The 21177-nt window shown below is 47.9% G+C and overlaps 1 protein-coding gene across 5 annotated transcripts in view; it reads left to right on the top strand.

Moving 5' to 3' along the window:
- The window catches only part of COBL (cordon-bleu WH2 repeat protein), a 306183-nt gene extending 285356 nt beyond the window's left edge, over window positions 1–20827 (top strand). For all 5 annotated transcript variants that reach the window (XM_050785610.1, XM_050785608.1, XM_050785607.1 and 2 more), the window contains 5 exons: window positions 5212–5309; window positions 6571–8450; window positions 9536–9655; window positions 10817–11080; window positions 19441–20827. In XM_050785610.1, coding sequence (XP_050641567.1) covers window positions 5212–5309; window positions 6571–8450; window positions 9536–9655; window positions 10817–11080; window positions 19441–19458 — 2380 coding nt within the window. In that variant the 3' untranslated portion in view covers window positions 19459–20827. The remainder of the gene's footprint in view (window positions 1–5211; window positions 5310–6570; window positions 8451–9535; window positions 9656–10816; window positions 11081–19440) is intronic.
- Window positions 20828–21177: the final 350 nt, after the last annotated feature.

Genomic DNA, 21177 nt, shown 5'->3' with positions numbered 1-21177 from the left:
TTGACATGTGCTGTAAGTGTAAAATATACATCAAATCTGGTACAGAAATAAAATAATTTTATATTAATTATTTGCAGAAATCACTAGAGTATTAAAATTAATTCTACCTATTTCTTTATACATTTTAAATATTATTATTATTTTTTTTTTTTGAGACGGAGTCTCGCTGTGTTGCCCAGGCTGGAGTGCAGTGGCCGGATCTCAGCTCACTGCAAGCTCCGCCTCCCGGGTTTACGCCATTCTCCTGCCTCAGCCTCCTGAGTAGCTGGGACTACAGGCGCCCGCCACCTCGCCCGGCTAGTTTTTTTGTATTTTTTAGTAGAGACGGGGTTTCACTGTATTAGCCAGGATAGTCTCGATCTCCTGACCTCATGATCCGCCCGTCTCGGCCTCCCAAAGTGCTGGGATTACAGGCATGAGCCACCGTGCCCGGCCCATTTTAAATATTATTATAAAAAGATTTTAAATTATACATGTGGCTTATGTTGTATTGGGCACCATTGTTCCAGGACTCTGAAGCTTTGGTAATACAGGAACATTTACAAATGGACGGGGGAGGTTAAGCACATATGACTATCATCAACTGCATATTTTCCCAGGCTTCTTGCCTTTAGTTTATCAAGTAATCATTTTGAAATCACAGGGGTTGGTTTGGTTGTCATTAGCAAATTGGATTGCTACCTAAAAGCAACGTCTTTCTCCTCTCAGACTTGTTTTTATTTCATTAATTCTGCCATTGTACTAAATTGCTTAAGGAAACTCTTCTAGCCTCATCAAAAAGAAAAAGTGACCTCATGTGCGATGAACCCATCTTGTACATTTCAGATTGGTCAGATTCAGCCCATTCTCACTCATAGCAAATGAAAACAACAAATCAAAAAGCGATTTTGGCTCCTGGCACTAACTGAATGTGACTGCCCCTAGTTCTTGTTTTTGCTGGAGGCTGAGCTGTGAATGCAGAGGCTCAGCAAGCCCTGCACACACCCGGCTGGGTGGATCGGTCAGCCTGCCACCCTCCGACCACCCCAAGAGGCTGGGCCCAAGGACGCAGGTCCACTTCCTGGGCAGACTCGGGTTTGAAACTTGCCGGTGCTGAGCCATATCCCCCATATCGCGTGCCGCAATAGTCTAAACACTCATGTTCCCTGCAGAGTCCCCAACTCTGTGTAAGAAAATAACTCTGCAATACTTACTCAACACATGCAGCCTGGTATCAAAATGTCTGCCCTGTGTTTGTTTGCATTTTATTTTCTTGGTCTTAAGCCAGAACAAACTGTCAATAAGGAACATGTCTAAAGATTGGGGTATGTGTTGTGGGGAAAGGAAGCCCGGGAAGAAAGCATCTGGGCAGGTTTACTTTAAGCTAACAGAGGCTGATGTTTCTTGCTGACTGCTAACTCTTCAGGGCCACATACCTAGGGCTCCCCTGCTAAGCCCACACAGAGCTGGCCTCCAAGCCCAGTGACTAAGGGCATAAATCTGGTGATTTTGCAAAGAGAGAGGAATGTTTATAATCCATTAGTAACCCTTTGGAGAGAAGTAGATGGGAGCTAGTAAGGGAGGAAAATACTGCTGTCTCTCCCTCCTGCTTTTTTACACTGGAAAATAAAATCACTACATTGCCATTGGCTCTGGCTTTTGCTAGATAATCCATTCGTACATGCTCAGAACGCAGCCGCCCTGTATTGCATCAAGAGAAGAGCAGGCTGCTCCTCTTTCTTCTCTCAGAGATGCCAAGAGCTTGGCAGCCTCAGGAGAAACACCAAACAAGGTCCTTGGCTGCCTGGTGGCCAGACCTTCCCTCACTCCACAGTGCACACAGGCTGAAAGCTCCTAGCTCATGTCCACTCTTTCTTTTCAGGGCAAGCAGGGCCCCAAGGAGCCAGCCCCACACTGAAGTGTCGGGGAGCAAAGCTGGAGCAGAGGTGGGATGCAAGGTACCAGCAGAGACTGGAACCAAGCAGCAGCATCCAGGGCAACCCCTAGAGTGTCAAGTGAGGCCGATGGTGGGAGGGAGCTGGACAGGAAAGAACACAGGGATGAAGGACTAGGGCTGAGCACAGGGTCCCCAGACTCCAGAAAGGCAGCTGTAACTGGTGGATAGGGGAGAAACCAGCTGAGAAGCAGCTCCAAGCGCCTGGAACTGGGCTCCTGCTGTTTCTAAAGGGCAGGGAGCCCAGAGCCTGGGAGGAGGAAGGTGTTGAAGGGCTGAGACTGTTCAGACCTTGTGCATCCTCTCTGTTACAGTTTCAGGCTGACAGCCACACACTAGGATTGCTAGGCACTCAGTAATAAAATAAAGTACTTAACTGTGTGCAGTGTAAGAAGAATGCAAACTCTTGCAGGAAAGAATTCTTGTTCACTAAAGGACAAAATTATCCTTTTAAATTTTGCTGGCTAAAAATTTGCTCTATCACTCAAGCTGCTTTGAACTCAACCAAGCACAGTTCTAAAGAAAAAAGGCAAAATATTCATCCTAATTCAACCTTTTCCTTAAGTCACGCTGGTTGGTTTCTTGTCTAGATTTCTGTCTCCCCCTTGTCCAAAGGTATTTGCTATTTTTATATTATCACAATGTTTCTATATATGTGTGTGCTGATTTCTTCCCATAACATGCTAACATAAGCATGGATCTGTGTTTCTACATAGACTTGATGATCATCATATTTACTGATTTTAATGCCCTTTGAAATGTATATGTAATAATTTAGGTAACTGCCTACTGCTGGACATTCTAGAATTCTAACATGAACATTGTTGTATTTGTATTTTTCCTTCTATTGGGTTTCCTTAAGGTAGATTATTAAAAGAGAGATTAATGGGCCAAAGTTCTTACAAAGATAAAGTGATTTTTGTTTTGTGTGTTTTTTGATATATATTTCCACATTGCTTTCCAGTTAAAATCTGTAGCAACAAGTGTGGGTCTCTCAGATTTCATCACATCTTCAACAGCTTGGGGTGGGTTTGGTTTTGTTTTGTTTTGCTATTTTGCAAAATGGTAGAATCAGTGGAGTTTTTATCTTACATTTTTTTTTAATTCTTATTGATAGCATTATGTGATATCATTATGTTCCATTCTCATAGTGAGTGACGTGGTCAAGCATACTTTAAAATAAAGGCAAATACTTTGAAGTAAAAGTATGTCTGTAATTTTGTTTGGCTGGGCTTTAAGCATCCTAAACTAAGAGCAAGCATTTAAAAAGTTTTCCATCTTTCCAAGCATTTAAATCTATTTTCCATTTCAGATTGCTCTTTTATATAGCAATTTCCATTTTTCTCTGCCATATATTTTATTAAAAATTTAAATATATTTAAACCATCACATTTCATGAAAGAGAAAAGCACAACTTTAGTAAAGTGCATTCAAATAATTAAAGTCCGTGGCAAAAGTAATAGGGAAGACAGTCATGCACCTCTTGTGGTCCTTATTAATGGGTCCACATGCACACACATCTCCAACCAGCCCCCTTTGTGTAGCTTGTCAGAGGACATTAGCTGAGACTAATCTGGAAGCCACTTCCTGGCTCCCAAATGGACATAGTCACCAAATAAGAAAGACTCATTTATCAGAATAAAAACTTTGCTACGTGAGGGTTGTGCAAAGCTTATTTCATGCATCATTATCTGGGCCTGATTAGCAATGATGGAAATTGGTCCTCAATTTTTAACAATCAGCGGAAAACAAACCTTCAGCCTTCACTGAAGATAGACAATTGCCATAGACATGTCTCTGTATTTTCTGCACAATAGGAAAATAGAGGCAAGAGCCCTTGCAAAGACAGTTTTTAAATTGTTTTGGCAGCAGTTGTCTCACAGATGCCATTGTCCCTGTGACGCAAATAAAGCCAGATCCGGCTCTCTGAGCAGACGGGTTGACATCTTCCTGGCTGCCCCGTGCCACAGGGGCCACATTATTATGTGTTGTGGCCCCAGATGCAGCTGGTCGTTCCTGGGCTTTGGGGCAGGAGGCCTGGTTCTGGATGCCCGTGTGACCTGGGCAGCTCTGTAGTCTCTCTGTACATAGTTTCATCTCTGTACCACAGTGACAGCAACACTACCTACCTGAAAAACTGTCTGTGAGGGTTATAAGAAGATAATTGGTGCAAAAGAGCTGTGTTCGGGGGCTGGCACAAAGGCATGCAGGCAGGCCTCACGCTGCTAGGAGCTTCCTCCTGTTGAGTCTGAGAGGGGACCTTGGGAAGGGGCTTGCAGGGTCAAGGCTGGAGCGGTTATTCCTGTTACTGTTGCTGTGAGGTTTCTTGGCCATCCTCATTATCTTTATGTCCCAGTTCAAGATCCCAGGGAGTACAGCTCTTCAATGGGCATTATCAAGCCCCCAAGCCCTGCCCCTGCAAGTGGCATTATCAGGCTCCCTGTCACCCACCCAGGGTAGAAATTAAGCCAAAGTAAACATAGAGTCTGTAAAAGTCATTTATAGTCGGGGAGTGAAATTTCTCATTTTCTGAGTATGGCAAGGTGGGCCACTGCTAGGGGGGACACAAATGGAGGCTGAGCTTATGAAGTTGGTGGGACTTCTGGGAACCCTCCTCCATGCAGCCCTGCACAACCCTCCCCATGGGCCTCCTAACAGCAGGCAGATCCTGCGCCAGAGGTATGTAGCCTTTATCACTGGGACCTCGAACGATGCTGCACTCAAATCCCCAAGTGCCGAGGAACAGCCAGGCTGTGCAGTGTCGAGGTGAGGTGGACCAGCCCCCAGCCACGTGCACATACTTGGCCTCCAGATGGCTTCATTCCTTCTTGCCAGGTGCCAGGTGCAGGGAACTTGCTGTAGTGCGAGGCAGAGATGCAAGCAAATCCTGGATCACATGAACCCATCTTTTGTGCAGTGGAATTAAAACTTTGACTTCAGTCTGCAGAGTGAATGAAAGCTGTGTGTGGTTTGGTTACTTTTAACACTTTGGGGCCACACACACACCATATATCACATGCACACCACATGCAAGACATATACTCCACACATGCACACATGGCACCTGCATCCCACACACACCTGTGCACACGCACGGGGGACACACACACCCATGAACAATCTGCGTCTCCGTAGTTCTGAGGACAGCAGCAGTACAGTGAGTATGTGACTGCTTGAATTTGAGTATGAGCTGTTCTATCCTCAGATATTCCTGGAAAGGAGTACATTAAATCAATAGTAAGAGAAATGAGTGCTCCTTTCTCTTTGGTCTTCCCCAGAACTGAAAAAGCTGCCACAGCCTCAAATGATGAAGAAGACCTATTAATTACTGGACAGTTCCATAAAACCCTTGCAGAACTTGATGAAGACCTGGAAGGTAAGAACCACCTGATCTACTACTTTGATATTATGCTGCATGAAAGTAGGTGCCAACAGTAACTTCCTCTGAGCATACTTTGATGTATCTACGTGAGGAAACGGCCTTCAGAAGGAATTCCAGGCCAGTTTGGTGAAAGCCTGGATGTGAGGCACACACAGTTTTCCAGTAGACTGCTTTTTATCTGGGCCGCCAAGCAGTACCTGGAAACATCCAGACAGCTGCTTACAGTGTGCTCTGAATAATACTAATTCTGCGCATTAAAAAGTATGCTGCACATGCTAAAGAATAAAAAGGGTGGTGCAAAAGATAAACAGATTTCCTCATTAAGACTTCTCTTGATTTGCTAATATATGGCATCTCAATGAGAAATAGCCTTTTGACCACAATGAAGCCATTTATAATGGAGCATCTCATGGCACTGCTATTATATTGATATATTTTGGGGAAATAATACTGGAAGGCCAAAGCAGATGGCAAATAATTGCAGTAAACAGCTAGGGAATCTTTCAAACAAAGCAGCTATGTTATTTTCTCCAAGGCATATGTTGAAAATAAACTAAAAATTAGATATTTATCATGCCTTAAAAAGAGAGAGAAGATAACAGACTGCAAAACTGACGGGTTGTTTTTGTCTGACTCACTTTTCAGTTTCCTGTCCTGAGAATGTATAGCTGACAGAGCTAAAAATCTGAATCAGCCATAGTGTGTCCCGCAGGTTCTGACCCCATGACCATTGCATCGTTTGGTGCTTGGAAGAGCAATGGTAATTCTGAGATACTCAAGACTTAGTCATCTGCTTCCTTAAGAAGTTAAAGCTAGAGCCCGTGGTCCTCTGGATTCTGTTGTGCTTCTAGTGGACATGAGAAACATGGAGGTCAAAACCCAAAACTCACTTTCATGTTTCCATGTTGAGATAGTTTTTCCAGAGGCTTGGATCTAGAAATCAATTTTTTTTTTTTTTTTTTTTTTTGAGACGGAGTCTCGCTCTGTTGCCCAGGAGTGAAGGATGTTGGCAGCACGTTGTAACTGAATACCTTGCCTTGAAACATCATGGATCTGCAAACAGCTGTGTTGAGTAATGAAAGTTGAGATTCTGGCCCCAGGCATATTATGTAGATTACAAACCCAAATAACATTTTAAAACGTACGTAAATAATGTATTCAACAGTAACCTCAGGGAAATCAAAGTCATGGCTGCAATTACACTAAGTAATTGGCGTGGGAAACATCTGTGATTTGTGTTTGTCCCTCTTTGCAGAAATGGAAGACAGCTATGAAACCGACACCAGCTCCCTTACCAGCTCCATCCATGGTACATCCAACCACTGCCCACAGGATGCCATGGTCCCTCACGGCGACACAGATGCAATCCCAGTAACATTCATAGGGGAAGTTTCAGATGATCCTGTGGATTCGGGGTTGTTTTCCAATAGAAACAACAATGCTGGGTCTTTCAACTCGGAGGGTGTTACCAGCAGGAGAGCCTCCCTGGCGCCACTTCAGGCTGAGCACAGCCAGCCCCCTGGAAAGGCAAGGGAGGAAGTACCTGCCCTGCACCCCGCTTCCCATGACATGGGAAAAGGAATCCGTGTGGCCTTATCCAACATCTGTAAAGACGGAAATCTAATGGAAACAGCACCCAGGGTGACTTCTTGTGCTTCGAATCTTCACACAGACAACCTAAATGCAAAAGTGAAAGACAAAGTGCATGGCTGTGCTGACGGGGAAAGGACTCAGGCCACAGAGAGAGTGAATTCCCAACCAGTGAATGAAAAGGAGGGCAATGATAAAAACGCTGCCCTGGCACCAGCGTCATGGCACCAACGAGGCCAAAACCCAGGGAGAAGCTACAGACTGAAGCACGGCCTCACAACATATAAAATCATTCCTCCAAAGTCAGAGATGCGATGTTACGACAGAGACGTGTCCCTCTCCACCGGCGCCATTAAGATTGACGAGCTGGGGAACTTGGTGAATCCCCACACCACCGGCATCAGGATCATTTCCCTGTCTTCGTCTGTGCCTGAAGCAGAATCTCAGCCCATTGGGAAAGTCAAAGAGTTCTGGAGGTGCAACTCTGTGGAAAAGCACCTGGGTCGGCCCTCGGAGAACTCTGCCAGGGGACCCTCCTCCCCGCCTGTGCGCACCCAGACGCAGCATCCAGAGAGCAGACACCAAGCAGACCCCAAGCCAATATTGCCCCAGCAGCAGTCTGCCCACCATGAGGGCCGGAACCCCCTCGAGGAGGGGAGAAGCCAGCCCCCCACCATGGGCATGCGTCACGTGAAGGTGCCAGCAGCTCACAACACAGAAGTCACATTTCTCAAGCCTCAGAGAAGAACATCCAGCCAGTATGTGGCCTCTGCCATTGCCAAGCGCATAGGACCCCCGAAAGTCCATGCTGACGTGGTAAGGCCACACGGCCATGCCGAGAAGGGTTATGCAGGCAGGGTGCCAGTGCTGGCTGCACCACCTGTAACTGTGAAAGATGACAGGACCTCCAGCCCACACTCAGAGACACAAGGTTGGAAGGACGGTGCCCAGCGGCCCTGTGTCACTCCTCCTGACAACCATGGGGAAGACTCAGCAGTGGGAGCCCCTCCTAGCAGGGAGGTCAGCAGCCCACACAGGAAGTTGTATACTCAGGATGGACCTGCTGCTATCCACAGAAGCTCCTGTTTTTCACTGGTTCAGTCTTCCCAGAGGGATGGTGTTTCTGTGAGACAGAGCTGTGGTTTCAGTGGAAAGCAAAGAACAAGTCACCAGGAGGCCAACTCAGCATCTGAACCCAGACACGCACCTGATGGTACAGACCCACCCCCTCCACACATGTCCAATGCCCAGGCCTGCAGCAGGGAGCTGGCCAATGGCTCTGTGCATGCCCCAGGCCGCGGCAAGCCTTCCCATCCTCCAGAAGGGTCTGGCACAGAAAGCCACATTCTCCTAGAAAGAGAGGAAAAGCCCAGTATGTTCTCTACAGATGGAAATGAAACAGACAGTATTTGGTCACCTAGTATTTTTGGGCCGAAGAAAAAATTCAAACCTGTTGTCCAGAGACCAGTCCCAAAAGACACATCCCTGCACTCTGCCCTGATGGAAGCCATCCACTCTGCAGGAGGGAAGGACAGGCTACGCAAGGTGAGGATGGCAGCCTCCAGGGCAGGCTGCGGAGAGGTCTTGGGCAGGCCTTCCATACCTGCCCACTTCAGTGCACGGGTCTCAGTCTCAGAATAAAGCGGAGGAGAGAGAGAGACGGGATGAGGATAACACTGAGGCTTACCACACAGGTGTCATTTTAACTAGAATTCCCTGCCTCCAGATATTTGTACTGAACTACTAAAGGGACAAAATGGATGGGTGTGAGACTAGTCCACACTGACTTCAGGCCCCTGGCTGCCCCATGGGAAAGGTAACAGCCGGTGATGTCCATCTACAGGGCCAGAGGAGTGGAGAGGCCAGGGGCAGGACCATCTGTATGCTCATCCTTGAACAATGGAACGGGGGAGAAAGTTCAGGCAGGGCCACTTCTTTCCCATATGCATTTGTAGCAGCGGCAAACTGTCATTCTTCAGTAACACAGGAGTAATTTTAGGACACGACTTGCCCACTGTCTAGGCACTTAACATACCACAAGTATTATCTCATTTGCATGCTACACCAATGCTGATAATAAGGAGATACTTCTTCCATTTTGCAGATGAGGAAACTGAGGCACAGTGAGGCCAAGGGGCCTAGTCCAAAGTTAGGCACTAGCTAGTGGGGGCCATGGATTCTCTTCTGGGTCTGCAAGATGTAAACACACACATCAGCTCTGGAACGCTAGGATGAATAACAGGAATGATCTGCCATTCAGAGGCAGTTTGAAACTACCCCAGATACGCAGCCTTTGATTCTTATGTGTGCCTTCTCATAGACAGGGGTATAAAACTGACCCTATAGGTCTCAGCTGACGTAAGTGGATTTTCTTTCTTTTTTTTTTTTTTTTTTTCCTGAGACAGAGTCTCACTCTGTGGCCCAGGCTGGAGTGCAGTGGCACGATCGTGGCTCACTGCAACCTCCACCTCCTGGGTTCAAACAATTCTCCTGCCTCAGCCTCCCAAGTAGATGGGATTACAGGCATGAGCCACCGTGCCTGTCCCATGAGTGGGTTTTCTCATGAGCTGCCTTACAGTTCGCATTTCTCCATGTTCTCAGTGAAATATGTGACACTGTTAATATTCTAGACAGCAGAACACACCGGGGAGGGCAGGCCAGTGAAACTGTCCTACACGGAGGCAGAGGGCGAGCGATCTGCACTGCTGGCAGCTATCCGCGGGCACAGCGGCACCTGCAGCCTGAGGAAGGTAAGAGGTGAAGGGCCTTCCATGGTGCCAGGAGGTCAAACCCACTCACCCCTTCTCCCCAGGCACCTGGGTGGTGGCTCCAGAAGCTTCTGTTCTTCTCAGTGGATAGTGAACCATCCGTCTTTAGAGTGGCCAACCCAGCCTGCCTGAGACACTGGAGTGGAAACCCTGCTCCAGGAGCCTGGGGCAGCCATGGCAAGGAGCAGTGAGAGCTTCCAGACACTCTCTCAGCCTGTGCTGAAGCACAATTCCTTCCGGTGCCTAGAACTGAGTCACTTGGACACCTGGTATGGCTTCCAGGCTTCACTAACTGGACAAACAGAACTGAAGCCATTGCACACCCTGAAAAAAGTTGTTGCATGAATATAGCGCTGGTTTTTGCACAACCTTGGGAGCCAATATGGACTTGAGTTTAGGGCAGAATGGTCTCGTCTTAGTTTCCAGGCACAGAAATTGAGGGAAAATGCTACTTGTACATCACTCATTAGGTTCTGAGTGCATATCTTGCCCCCATTAATGGGTTGGATATATGTGTCAAGCCTCTATGTCTATTCTTATATGTCAAGAAAAGTCATGAGGTCAGAGAGTTCTCAGTAAGGCAGGACTGCCAACTTCTGGTCTCTGGGGTCAGTTGCTTGGCTGCCGACAGAGCATGGGGGCAGATGTCTCAGCCATGAAGTGGACAAACTTCCTGGGATTATTGCAAAAGAACTATCTCAGGTCCAAGGGTAAGATAATCAGCCGTGTGCTGCTCTCTCAGAACCTTTGGGGACGGTGTCACTGCCTTAGTCTGTTTGGGCTGCTATACCAGAATCCGACAGACTGGGTGGCTTATAAATGACAGAATTTTACTGCTCACAGTTCTGGAGGCTCAAAGTCTTAAGATCAAGGCAGCAGCAGATTCAGTATCTTGTGAGGGCCCACGTTCTGGTTCATAGACAGTGCCTTCTTTCTGCGTCCTCATGTAGTAGCAGGGCTGAGAGATTTCCCTGGAGCCTTTTTTGTGTAAGAGCGCTAATCCTATTCATGAGGGCTCCACTTCATGACCTAGCCACCCCCAGTCCTCCTCCCCTCATGCCACTACCTTGGGCGTTGGGATTTCACACCTGAATTTTGGGAGACATTCACTCTATAGTAGTCATTTAATCATCTCATTGCCAGGTGGCATCCTCTGCCTCTGAGGAGCTCCGGAGCTTCCGAGATGCTGCGCGCTCTGCACAGGGCTCGGAAAGTCCTCTGCTAGAAGATCTTGGCCTTCCGCCCCCTCCAGCCGTGCCCCCACCACCTCCTCCACCCTCCCAGGCTCTCTCTGCACCAAGGACGGCCTCCAGGTCCAGCACAGACACCCCCAGCAACACCATGGACGCAAGGCAAGCCTTGATGGACGCCATCCGCTCCGGCACAGGGGCTGCGAGACTGAGAAAGGTGACGGCAACTGTGCGTGTGCATTTCTGTGGGGCCAGAGGGATGGAGGTGTGGCTCACATCCAGGGACACACTTGCCTGTGGGCAGGAGCCGTGGGGCGGTCACATGGGAGTGGGGTGGGAGAGAGCCAGCGTTGCTGTGTCGCTCACATGTACTGACCAGAGTGGCAGATGAAGGCTCCCGTCCGCGGGTGAGGAAGTCGGCCTCCTGCATGGTAGGTGCCGGGTCCAGTCCTCAGTTCCTTGGTGACGGTGACAAGTGGAATCTAAACCCCACTGTAACCCCAGCGCAGTCCCACCCTAACCCACAGTTTCTACTGGTCCATAGAGAGGATGGAATGTCATCCATTTGGGGCCCCACAGAGCACACATCACAAATTCATGGCCCTCAGCCTGCATGGAAGCCTCCAGCCTTATTCATTCATTCATTCATTCATTCATTCACTCACTCACTCGTACATGCTTGCATTCCAGCCTAATGTTGGACAGTTATGGAATCTGAAGTCCCTTGGGCAGAGCATGCACTTTCTGGATCTCCCCGGCTTTCTCCCCAGCTTCTCACAGTTTGGTCTTGTGCTGGTCTGCACATTACTGCCCACCTGGCCCCTGCAATAGAATTCCCAGATTAAAGGGCTGCTTGGGCCAGATGGCTTCTGAGACCTGTTTCAATTCTGATGTGATTCAGTAGATGGACTGACCCTCCGTCCCTGCCCATTCCTAGTGAGTGTGGGAAGTTATGCCAATCACTGGGAGGCTGGAAAAAGATTTTACTTTCTGAGTGATTATTTCCAGATCCTAAGCTTATGTTTTCACTTGTATCCAAGGGGTTAGTGCTAAAGATTATCCTCACTTTCTATATAAAGTAGGCCAGGCTCAGAGGAGTGAGTCGCTTGGCTTGGTCACACAGGGCCTGGACTTAGATGTGGATCAGTTTGGGCACAAGAAGTGCTCATCCCCAGGTCACAAGCTATGTGCTCTGTAGAGAGCAGGTAACCCCGGAGACTCTGGGTAAGCCACTCTCACGTAGGACTGCTGGCACCATGGAGAAGAGAGACAGCTGTCCAGATCTCCCACTCAGAAGCCTCGGGGCACTGAGAACAGAGGAGGCCCCACACCCCGCAGGCAGCCCTACTGTGAAAGGTACTGCCTCGAGGGATGGGTCTCCGTGGACACCCAGAGGTCACAACTTTGTTTCCCTGTGCAAGAACAGCCTGAGCACCCACTGATTCAGCGGCTCTGTGCGCTCCCCAGGGGCTATTTGTGATGGCTCTCGGGTCAGCTCCCCAGAGCTTGTCCCAGTGTGAGGGTGAGGCATTCATAACTGTGTGATGTGGCCCTGAGACCTCAGCCAGCAAAGATGCTAGCCACTCGTCACTGAATGCACAGCCCACCCACAGATACTGGGGAGAAAAATCTCCTTACCCAGATGGCAAGGGATGTGGCAAGTTTTATGCCATCTCCTCAGGATGGGGGGCAATTAAAAATTACTTAAGGTTCTTTGGTTTTCTTTATGCTTTTTTATTCCTATGGAATTTATGTGTTGATGAATGTAAGTACTTATGTAAAATGAGGGAAAAGTGAAGAAATTGGGGTGAATGGCTAAATAGGGGTCATAAAAATGAGCACAAATTCTGTTGAAGATGGCTCTTGAGGTGCAGCTCCGAGGCATCCTCTCTGCCCCACACACATGACAGCCACCGATTTCAAGGGCTGGTCATTGGAAGGCTCTCTGGAGGAGTCTGAAGCTGTGCGGCTGGGATCAGCTCTGTCACTCTACTGATCCCAGGGTACGTTTCTGAGCTTCTAAAACTGTTTCTCAATGTAAGTCCACAGGACATCTGCATCTTGAATCATTATTTCAGCCTACAAATCTGCAATTTTCCAATGCTTTCCAAGTGACTGTACATTGAGGTTGGAGACAATTGTCTATCTCATTTGAGCCTTTCATGCGTTTTGAATTGCACTGACTAGGATCCCGTGAAGGCCATGACCGCACACTGTACTCACTGCTTTATAAAATTCATCTCAGTGACTGGTTTCTGCATCTTTCTCTTTTACCCTATCCATCTTGTGCAGAGTCATGAAGGGCCTGGGGCCCTGAGAAGCTGAAAGCTGGCCCAGGGTCCACAGCCAGCAAGTGGAGGAGATAAATTTAACACTAGGACTTTTGGCTTCTGAGAATGCGTTCTTCTGCCTTACAGAAAGGAAAAAAAAATAAGTTTGGGACTAGCCCGAAAGAACAGATGAAGCTGTGCTGTGAGACAGAAAACGAGGAGAAATGCACAGCCACGGAGAGAGAGAGGCCAGGCCTGGACGAGGCCGTGGGCGTTGGTGCCGCGCGAGGCCCAGGCATGCTTGGAGGGAAAGGTCACCGCGGCTATAAAGTGCTGGCCAGGGCGGGAGCCGGGCTTGTGTTTCTCGCACAGTCTCAGCCATCTGTCAGCTGCTTCAAAGGGCATTCAAAAGTCCAGGTTTTGATTGTTTCTTGGATTAGTCCGAGTCGTGTGGTCTGCCTTATCCACCCTGGAAAGTTATAGGCAATTCATATTTATGTGGTATTTCTGAGGTTTTGATGCCCCGCGCCATTTACAAGATGCTCCCGGGCTGAAAGCTGGGCCCTGAGTTCCTCGGCTGAGTCCTGCGCTGGAAACAACGTTCCCCTCAGTCTCATTATTACTACCGTGCCCGGTGATCCCAGAGCCTTCCTGCAATTGACTCTTTATCACAGAACCACAAAAAAATCCGCTGAAGAAAGCCTGCCCTAGGAGGACAGGAATTGGGTGATGGACCTGCCCTCCTGGCCTCTGTTCGGCATTCATCAGGGAGACTCAGGTGCAGGGGGCCAAGGTGGCCTCACCTGGACCAATGATTCATTCTCTTGAAGGCATTAACCAACTGCATTTCCTAGCAGTTTGCCCTGTCTGCTCATTTGTGTTGAGAGTAGATCTGTGGTCACAGGAAACTTTGCGATTCGGGAAATGAATTACAATTTTTTTAACAAGCCTGGTTAGATGACAGTTTTCTGCTATGCATGGATCCTGGAGGTTATATTGTCTTTGTAGTAAATACACTTTGGTGTATGGTATGGCATGCAAACATCAAATTATATGGACTTTGCCTCTTATGATTTAGTTTTATTTCACCTTTTGGACTTTTAAAGCTATGCTGGTTGGGCATAGTGGCTCACACCTGTAATCCCAGCACTTTGGGAGGCTGAGGCGAGAGAATTGCTTAAAGCTAGGAGTTTGATACCAGTCTGGGCAACATAACAAGACCCCCATCTCTACAAAATATAGAAATGAGCCAGGTGTGGTGGCACGGGCCTGTCGTTCCAGCTCCTTGGGAGGTGAAGGTATGAGGATTTCTGAGCCCAGGAGTTCAAGACTATAGTGAGCTATGATCATACCACTGAACTTGTATCAGCCTGGGTGACAGAGCAAGATCCTTTCTCTTTAAAAAATAATAAATGAAATTTTTTTAAAAAAGAAAAATGGTAAAAGCTATGCTAACCTTGAGGAAAATACAGTAAATTCAGGGGCTCCCACGGTGTGCAGTGTTCATCGGTTCTCCATAGGTTCTCAGTAGATGTAGAGTTTCCTGGGTCTTCTTTTGGGTGTTCAGCGAGGGCTCCAGAATAGCATTGCTGGGAGCACATCCCGGAATGGAGGGGTGTCCCTGGCTTTCCCAGCGCTGCAGTGCATGAATCTGCAGGCTCTCCTCCTCCCCATAGCAGTGCAGCCTCCTCCTTTTAATGAGGGTGCCCAGCTATGCTGGGAAGGTATTCTGGGACAGTCGCAGGCAAACTGGGTGATTGGTCACCCAACCTGTAATACACAAGTTTCACGTTGGCAGTAATGCTGCCCATGATCAAATACAAAAGGGTAAATTTGATATAGGAGGAATAATTACCTTAAGAGTGACTTTGCCATTTTTCAAGGCAATTGAAATTGCGTTTGTCTTCATGGTGTGAATCCAGTAATGTCTCTGCCTCTGCATTTGTGGCTGCCAGAGAAACTTCCAGCTGTGTTTCTCCACCAGCTCCCAATAAGAGCATTTGCAGCTCGGCTGCATGTGTACCCACTTTCTCAGTGGAACACCCACTCCTCCTGAAGGCAGTGTTCAGATCTGCCCCTACCCCACCCCACACTCAGTACTTGCTTCCACTCAGCCCTGCGTTCATATTAAAGGCAAAGCTGTATGCGTCTGACTGTCTTTGTCGATCTGTTTTAAATGCATTATTTCAGAAGGCCTGGAATGTACAACAAGCACCCTCCTAATCCATGTGTATATTTAAAACATTCATGTCTAGTGCTTCATTCCACAAGCATTTCCGGAGAACCTACCAGGGTCCGGGCACTGTCGGAGCTGCTTGTGATAGACGAAAGCATCATCATCTGTGCCCTCAGGAGCTCTCAGCCAGAGGAAGGGGGCGGGGACGCGGAGTCTTTTCTTGACCTTAGAAACTTTTCAAAAGAAGCTGGGACAGGCTAATCCCGATGACTTGTGGATCTTTCCTCCCAGGAGGGCAGCAGGGCAAGCATCTACCCCAACACCTTCTTGGAAGTCAAGGTCGTAGCTCCCCTTTGACAGGTGCAAAAATGGGGCACAGACATCATAAGTGACTTTTCCCAGCCCTTCCATAGGTCCTGCTGCTGCTGGGCCCAGACACCTTATCAGCTCCTGGCTGCTTTGGGAAACGTCCCATTGAACTGAGTTCCAGTCTCTTGTCTGGGCCCTCAGGTGCCTGTTTTCCCATGGCAGGATTAATTGATGCGGGCCACACGCGTCATGACACTTGGCCTTGACCACAGACCTTGTGAGAAATGATTAGACATGTAACAGTAACAGGAGGCCCCAAACCAGGAAAGAGAAAAAACACAGCAACTCTCCTTTCGTCTAAGCCCCAGGTCCTCACATGTGCGTTGGAGAACTCCAACTTGCTGTGACTAGGGAATAGCAGTTTCTATCAGTAGGTGAATGCGACCCAGAGTACAGTTGCATCACCCCTGGGTTTGGTTGCTCCTAATGTAAACCTGTGGTATGCTTTGGTTAATGTGAAATTGTCCTGAGACCCAGGGGTCAGTTCTGTCTTTGCAGACTCTTTGCGTGTGACTGTTCTGCTTGTTGCAGCTCTACTGAGTCAGCTGCCTCTTCTGCAAGTAGAATGGGGAGGAACTTGTTGGGAGAAGCACACCTACCGCAGTGACCACCCTCAGGGCCAGCAAATGCTGTTCTCCACTCCTCCAGAGCTGTTCCCCACATTTGACCAGCTCATTCCTGACTTATCCCTTTGTTCCTTGATTAATCTCACATCTTCAGAAAGAAAGAAAGCCTCCCTCAGTCTAGATTAGGTTCCCAATACAGCATCCCATAATTTTTCCTTCATAATGCAAACCACAGCTCTAATTTCGCTAGCAATTGGTGTGGCTTTTGTTGCATGCTTGCCTCTCCTTCCACATCATGAGTCCCATGAGTCTTGCCCATCATATCACGTGATGGAAAGGCAGACACGCTCCCTGGTGCCTCCTTGATAAGGACACCAATCCCTTCATGAGGTTCAACCCCCATGACCTCATCAAATTCCAGAGTCCCACCTCCTAATACCACTATCTTGGAGGTTAGGATTTCAGCACGGGAATTTGGGAGCACACAAGCATTCAGACTGTAACACTCCCCCTATTAATAAGTGGGGCCCTCAGGAAGCATCTGGCTAAGTGGAACACTGTGTTTGTACAAGTAGATCAGAGGTGTCTAATCTTTTGGCTTCTCTAGGCCACACTGGAAGAAAAATTGTGTTGTACAACATATAAAATACACTAACGATAGCTGATGACCTTTAAAAAAATTGCAAAACAAATCTTATATATATGTGTCTGTGTGTGTGTGTGTGTGTGTGTGTGTGTGTGTGTGTATATATATAGTTTTTGAGATGGAGTTTATCTGTTGTTGCCCAGGCTGGAGTGCAGTGGCACTCACCGCAACCTCCACCTCCCGGGTTCAAGCTATTCTCCTGCCTCAGCCTTCTGAGTAGCTGGGATCACAGGCATGCGCCACCACGCCCAGCTAATTTTTTATTTTTAGTAGGGATGGGGTTTCTCCATGTTGGTCAGGCTGGTTTTGAACTCCCAACCTCAGGTGATCCTCCCGCCTCGGCCTCCCAAAGTGCTGGGATTTCGGGTGTGAGCCACCGCGCCCGCCCTCATAATGTTTTAAGAAAGTTGATGAATTTGTGTTGGGATACATTTAAAGTGGTCCCAGGCCATAGGTTGGACAGGCTTGAAATAGATGTTAAATCCCTGCCATGGGAGTTCAGGAAGAGGGCCCGAGGGAACCTAGAGAAGAGAGGGATATGGAGGGATATGGAGGAGCATCGGGAAAAGGGCAAGTGCGCCCAGTGTCAGACAGACCCGAGTTGTGTCGACTCTCCCAGTTCTTCTGGGCCTTGGGGCTTCACTTCCTCATCTGTAAGACTGAGGCAAGGGAGGCGTGAGAGAGCATGCACAGGGCAAGGTCTGCATCACCACCACTATCACTAGCACCACCACCACCACCACTACCATCATCACTACCATCACTGCCATCACCACCACGATTACCACCACCATCACCACCACCATGATTACCATCACCATCACCACCACAATTACCACCATCATCACTGCCACCACCACCACTACCATCACCACCATGATTACCACCACCATCACCACTGCCACCATGATTACCATCACCACCATCATCACCACCATTACCAGCACAATTACCACCATCACCACTGCCACCACCACCACCACAATTACCATCACCACCATCATCACCACCATCACCAGCACAATTACCACCATCACCACTGCCACCACCACCATCACCACCACGATTACCATCACCACCATCATCACCAACATCACCAGCACAATTACCACCATCACCACTGCCACCACCACCACCACCACAATTACCACCATCACCACTGCCACCACCACCACCACCACAATTATCACCACCGCCATCACCACCACCACCATCACGATTACCACCATCACCACTGCCACCACCACCACCACCACGATTACCATCACCACCATCACCAGCACAATAACCACCATCACCACCACCACCACAATTACCGTCACCACCATCACCAGCACAATTACCACCATCATCACTGCCACCACCACCACCACCACCACAATTACTATCACCACCATCACCAGCACAATTACCACCATCATCACTGCCACCACCACCACCACCACTACCACGATTACCACCACCATCACCACTGCCACCACCACCACCACAATTACCATCACCACCATCATCACTACCATCACCAGCACAATTACCACCATTCATCACTGCCACCACCACCACCGCAGTTACCACCACCATCACCACTGCCATCACCACCACCACGATTACCATCACCACCATGATTACCACCACCATCACCACTGCCACCACCATCACCACCACCAAGATTACCATCACCACCACGATAACCACCACCATCACCACTGCCACCACCATCACCACCACGATTACCATCACCACCACAATTACTACCACCATCACCACTGCCACCACCACCATGATTACCACCACCATCACGATTACCACCACCACCATCACCACCACGATTACCATCACCACCATGATTACTACCACCATCACCACTGCCACCACCATCACGATTACCATCACCACTGCCACCACCACCACCACCACGATTACCATCATCACTGCCACCAGCACCACCATCACCACCACCACCACCACAATTACCATCATCACCACATGGAAAGTATCTAGAATACTTCCTGTGTGCTTACCATGTGCCAGACGCCATTTCAAGCGTGACACAAGTCCACTGATTAAAACATCAGCTTAACCAAACAAGCAATTTATTATTGTCATTATTATGGGTATGTCTCCAATATAAAGATGAAGAAACTGAAGTTATAGAGGGTAACTCGCCCCACATCAAATGTTAGTCAGGATCCTCTCAGGCCCACCTGAGCAGAGGGCAAGTCTTCAGACGCACACCCACACAGCCCAAGAGGCAGTGTCTTCTGTCTGGACCAGAACCCCAGGGCCCACCTCCCAGTTCCCTTGACCTTGGGCCTCTGCATCCTGCTAGTCGTCCTTCCCTGGCAGCCTTTACGAGGAAACTGGAGCATGGAAGGTCTATGAGGACAGCCCTGATCACAGCCTCCTTTCTGCAGGTCAAAGGAATTGGGAGGGGGGTTCCAGGAGTACTGTTGCAAGAGTGGCTGTGCCCAGAGCTCTCTAGCACTGGAAGATCTGCATCCTGGGCTTATTGACAGATACCAAATAACTGTGAATCTCTCTTCCCTGCAGGTGCCCTTGCTCGTGTGAATGAACAGAGGCCAGAGAATTGCAGAAACCCACCTGTAAGATGCCCACAGGCATCACTCAAGGAGTCTGCATAGCCAGGAACATCAAGTTTTGGTGTTACTTTCTTGTCTACAGGCCAAAATGTGCGCAGTTGATTTTCGGTGTGTTCCTGTATAAACAGCTCGAAAGGAAAGGAGAAGATGCTGCGTTGCTGCGCAGCTCATGTGCCAAGGAAATGTGTTTTGCCTCTGAATATCTTAAGTTGCTAATAAATGATTCTTGTTGGCAGGTTAATGGGACTATAAATGCTGGAGCCCAACACTCACACTTAATTATATTTATGGGCAAAGTGAAAAGAATCATGCCTTAGACTGATTTTGGACCTTTGAGACTTTTACCACATGCAGATGGAGGAAACCACTTACTGATTTAAGATCTTTTGAATTTTAGAAAAAAATATATGAATCAGTTGGAACAATCTGAATGTGATATGCTCCATGATGCTGTGTGTTTTGGTAGTAAGGAAAAAAAAAAAGAAAACATTGGGAAGCTTTTCAAAGGTAGCTTTGATAGGTAGTAAAACTACTGGATTCTTCTTCCTCAAATACTTGGGGCTAACACTTCACAGAGGGTCATAGTCCATGATCTGACCAATTGAGTTTTTTAAAATCAACTATTACCACTCAGAAAACAATCCTACGTGATCATGTGGCCAGGGCATGCCTGAGTCCTCCAAGGGTGGCGGGTGGCTGAGGTCACAACACCACTGGAGTGGATGGGAAGTGCCCCACATGGACATCTGTTCCCCAGGCTATGAAGTGACATAGGCCTCCTCCATGGTGTCTGTGTACAGAGCCTGGTAACTTCTCTAGGAGCCTTCTGGAATCCTGCAGAGGGTCAAGGAGCAGGGATGTTGGATGCCCGCCTATTACAGAGTTCAGATCAAAGTTGCACTGAGAGCATCACAGTTTTGGTTCAGACTTGACACGTTTGCCAACAGCTTGTTGGCTCCCTTTGTATGATATCGTGGTCTTCTCCTAGCACATGGTGCCCAGTCACCAATATTTGTAATGAGGTTTAACTACAGCAGTAGTTTTTCATATCTATATCTCTAAAACATTTTGTTATATTGAAAAAAAAACAGTAATAGAAATCAAGATGTGTTGATGAAATAAAATCTGTATCTGAGTGAGAAAACAAGTATGGTGAGGTCACTTGAATGTTTCACAGCGATCTCAGATCTGGGCCTCAGGTAGAATGGAAGCTGTTTTGCATTCACTGATGAACGTTGCTAAACTCTTGGTGAGGCATGAGCTGCCAGCCAATTGCTCTTCATCACAGCTGTCTACTACTTGTCTTTTAGTGCCACAAATAAAAGGAAAGCAAATCTCAGCTGTTGTGTGAATTTCATACTACAGTCGGTTTGGATACCCCTTTTCCAGAATGGGAAGGACGGATTAATTTATTCAACCAACAATGTTTCCGGCTCCCTCCTGCACTCCTCCATTCCCTGGGTTACATGCAGCTGACAAACAGGCAGAAATCCCCACACTTATGAAATTCATGTTATGTTACTATGGAGGAGACAGATCATAGATGTGATATAAGTAAGCAAAATGTTGAGTATATTTAGATGCTGATAAGTATAAAGAAGAAAAACCATCAGGAAAGGGGGATGAAGGAGACAGGGTGATGAAGAAAGGCCCAGTGAGAAAGTAACCATTGAGTAAAAACCTGAAG

Source organism: Macaca thibetana, chromosome 3 (assembly GCF_024542745.1).
Source record: "Macaca thibetana thibetana isolate TM-01 chromosome 3, ASM2454274v1, whole genome shotgun sequence".
NCBI lineage: Eukaryota > Metazoa > Chordata > Mammalia > Primates > Cercopithecidae > Macaca > Macaca thibetana.
Note: the sequence above shows the minus strand (reverse complement) of the source record. Positions and strands in the feature narration are given on the sequence as shown.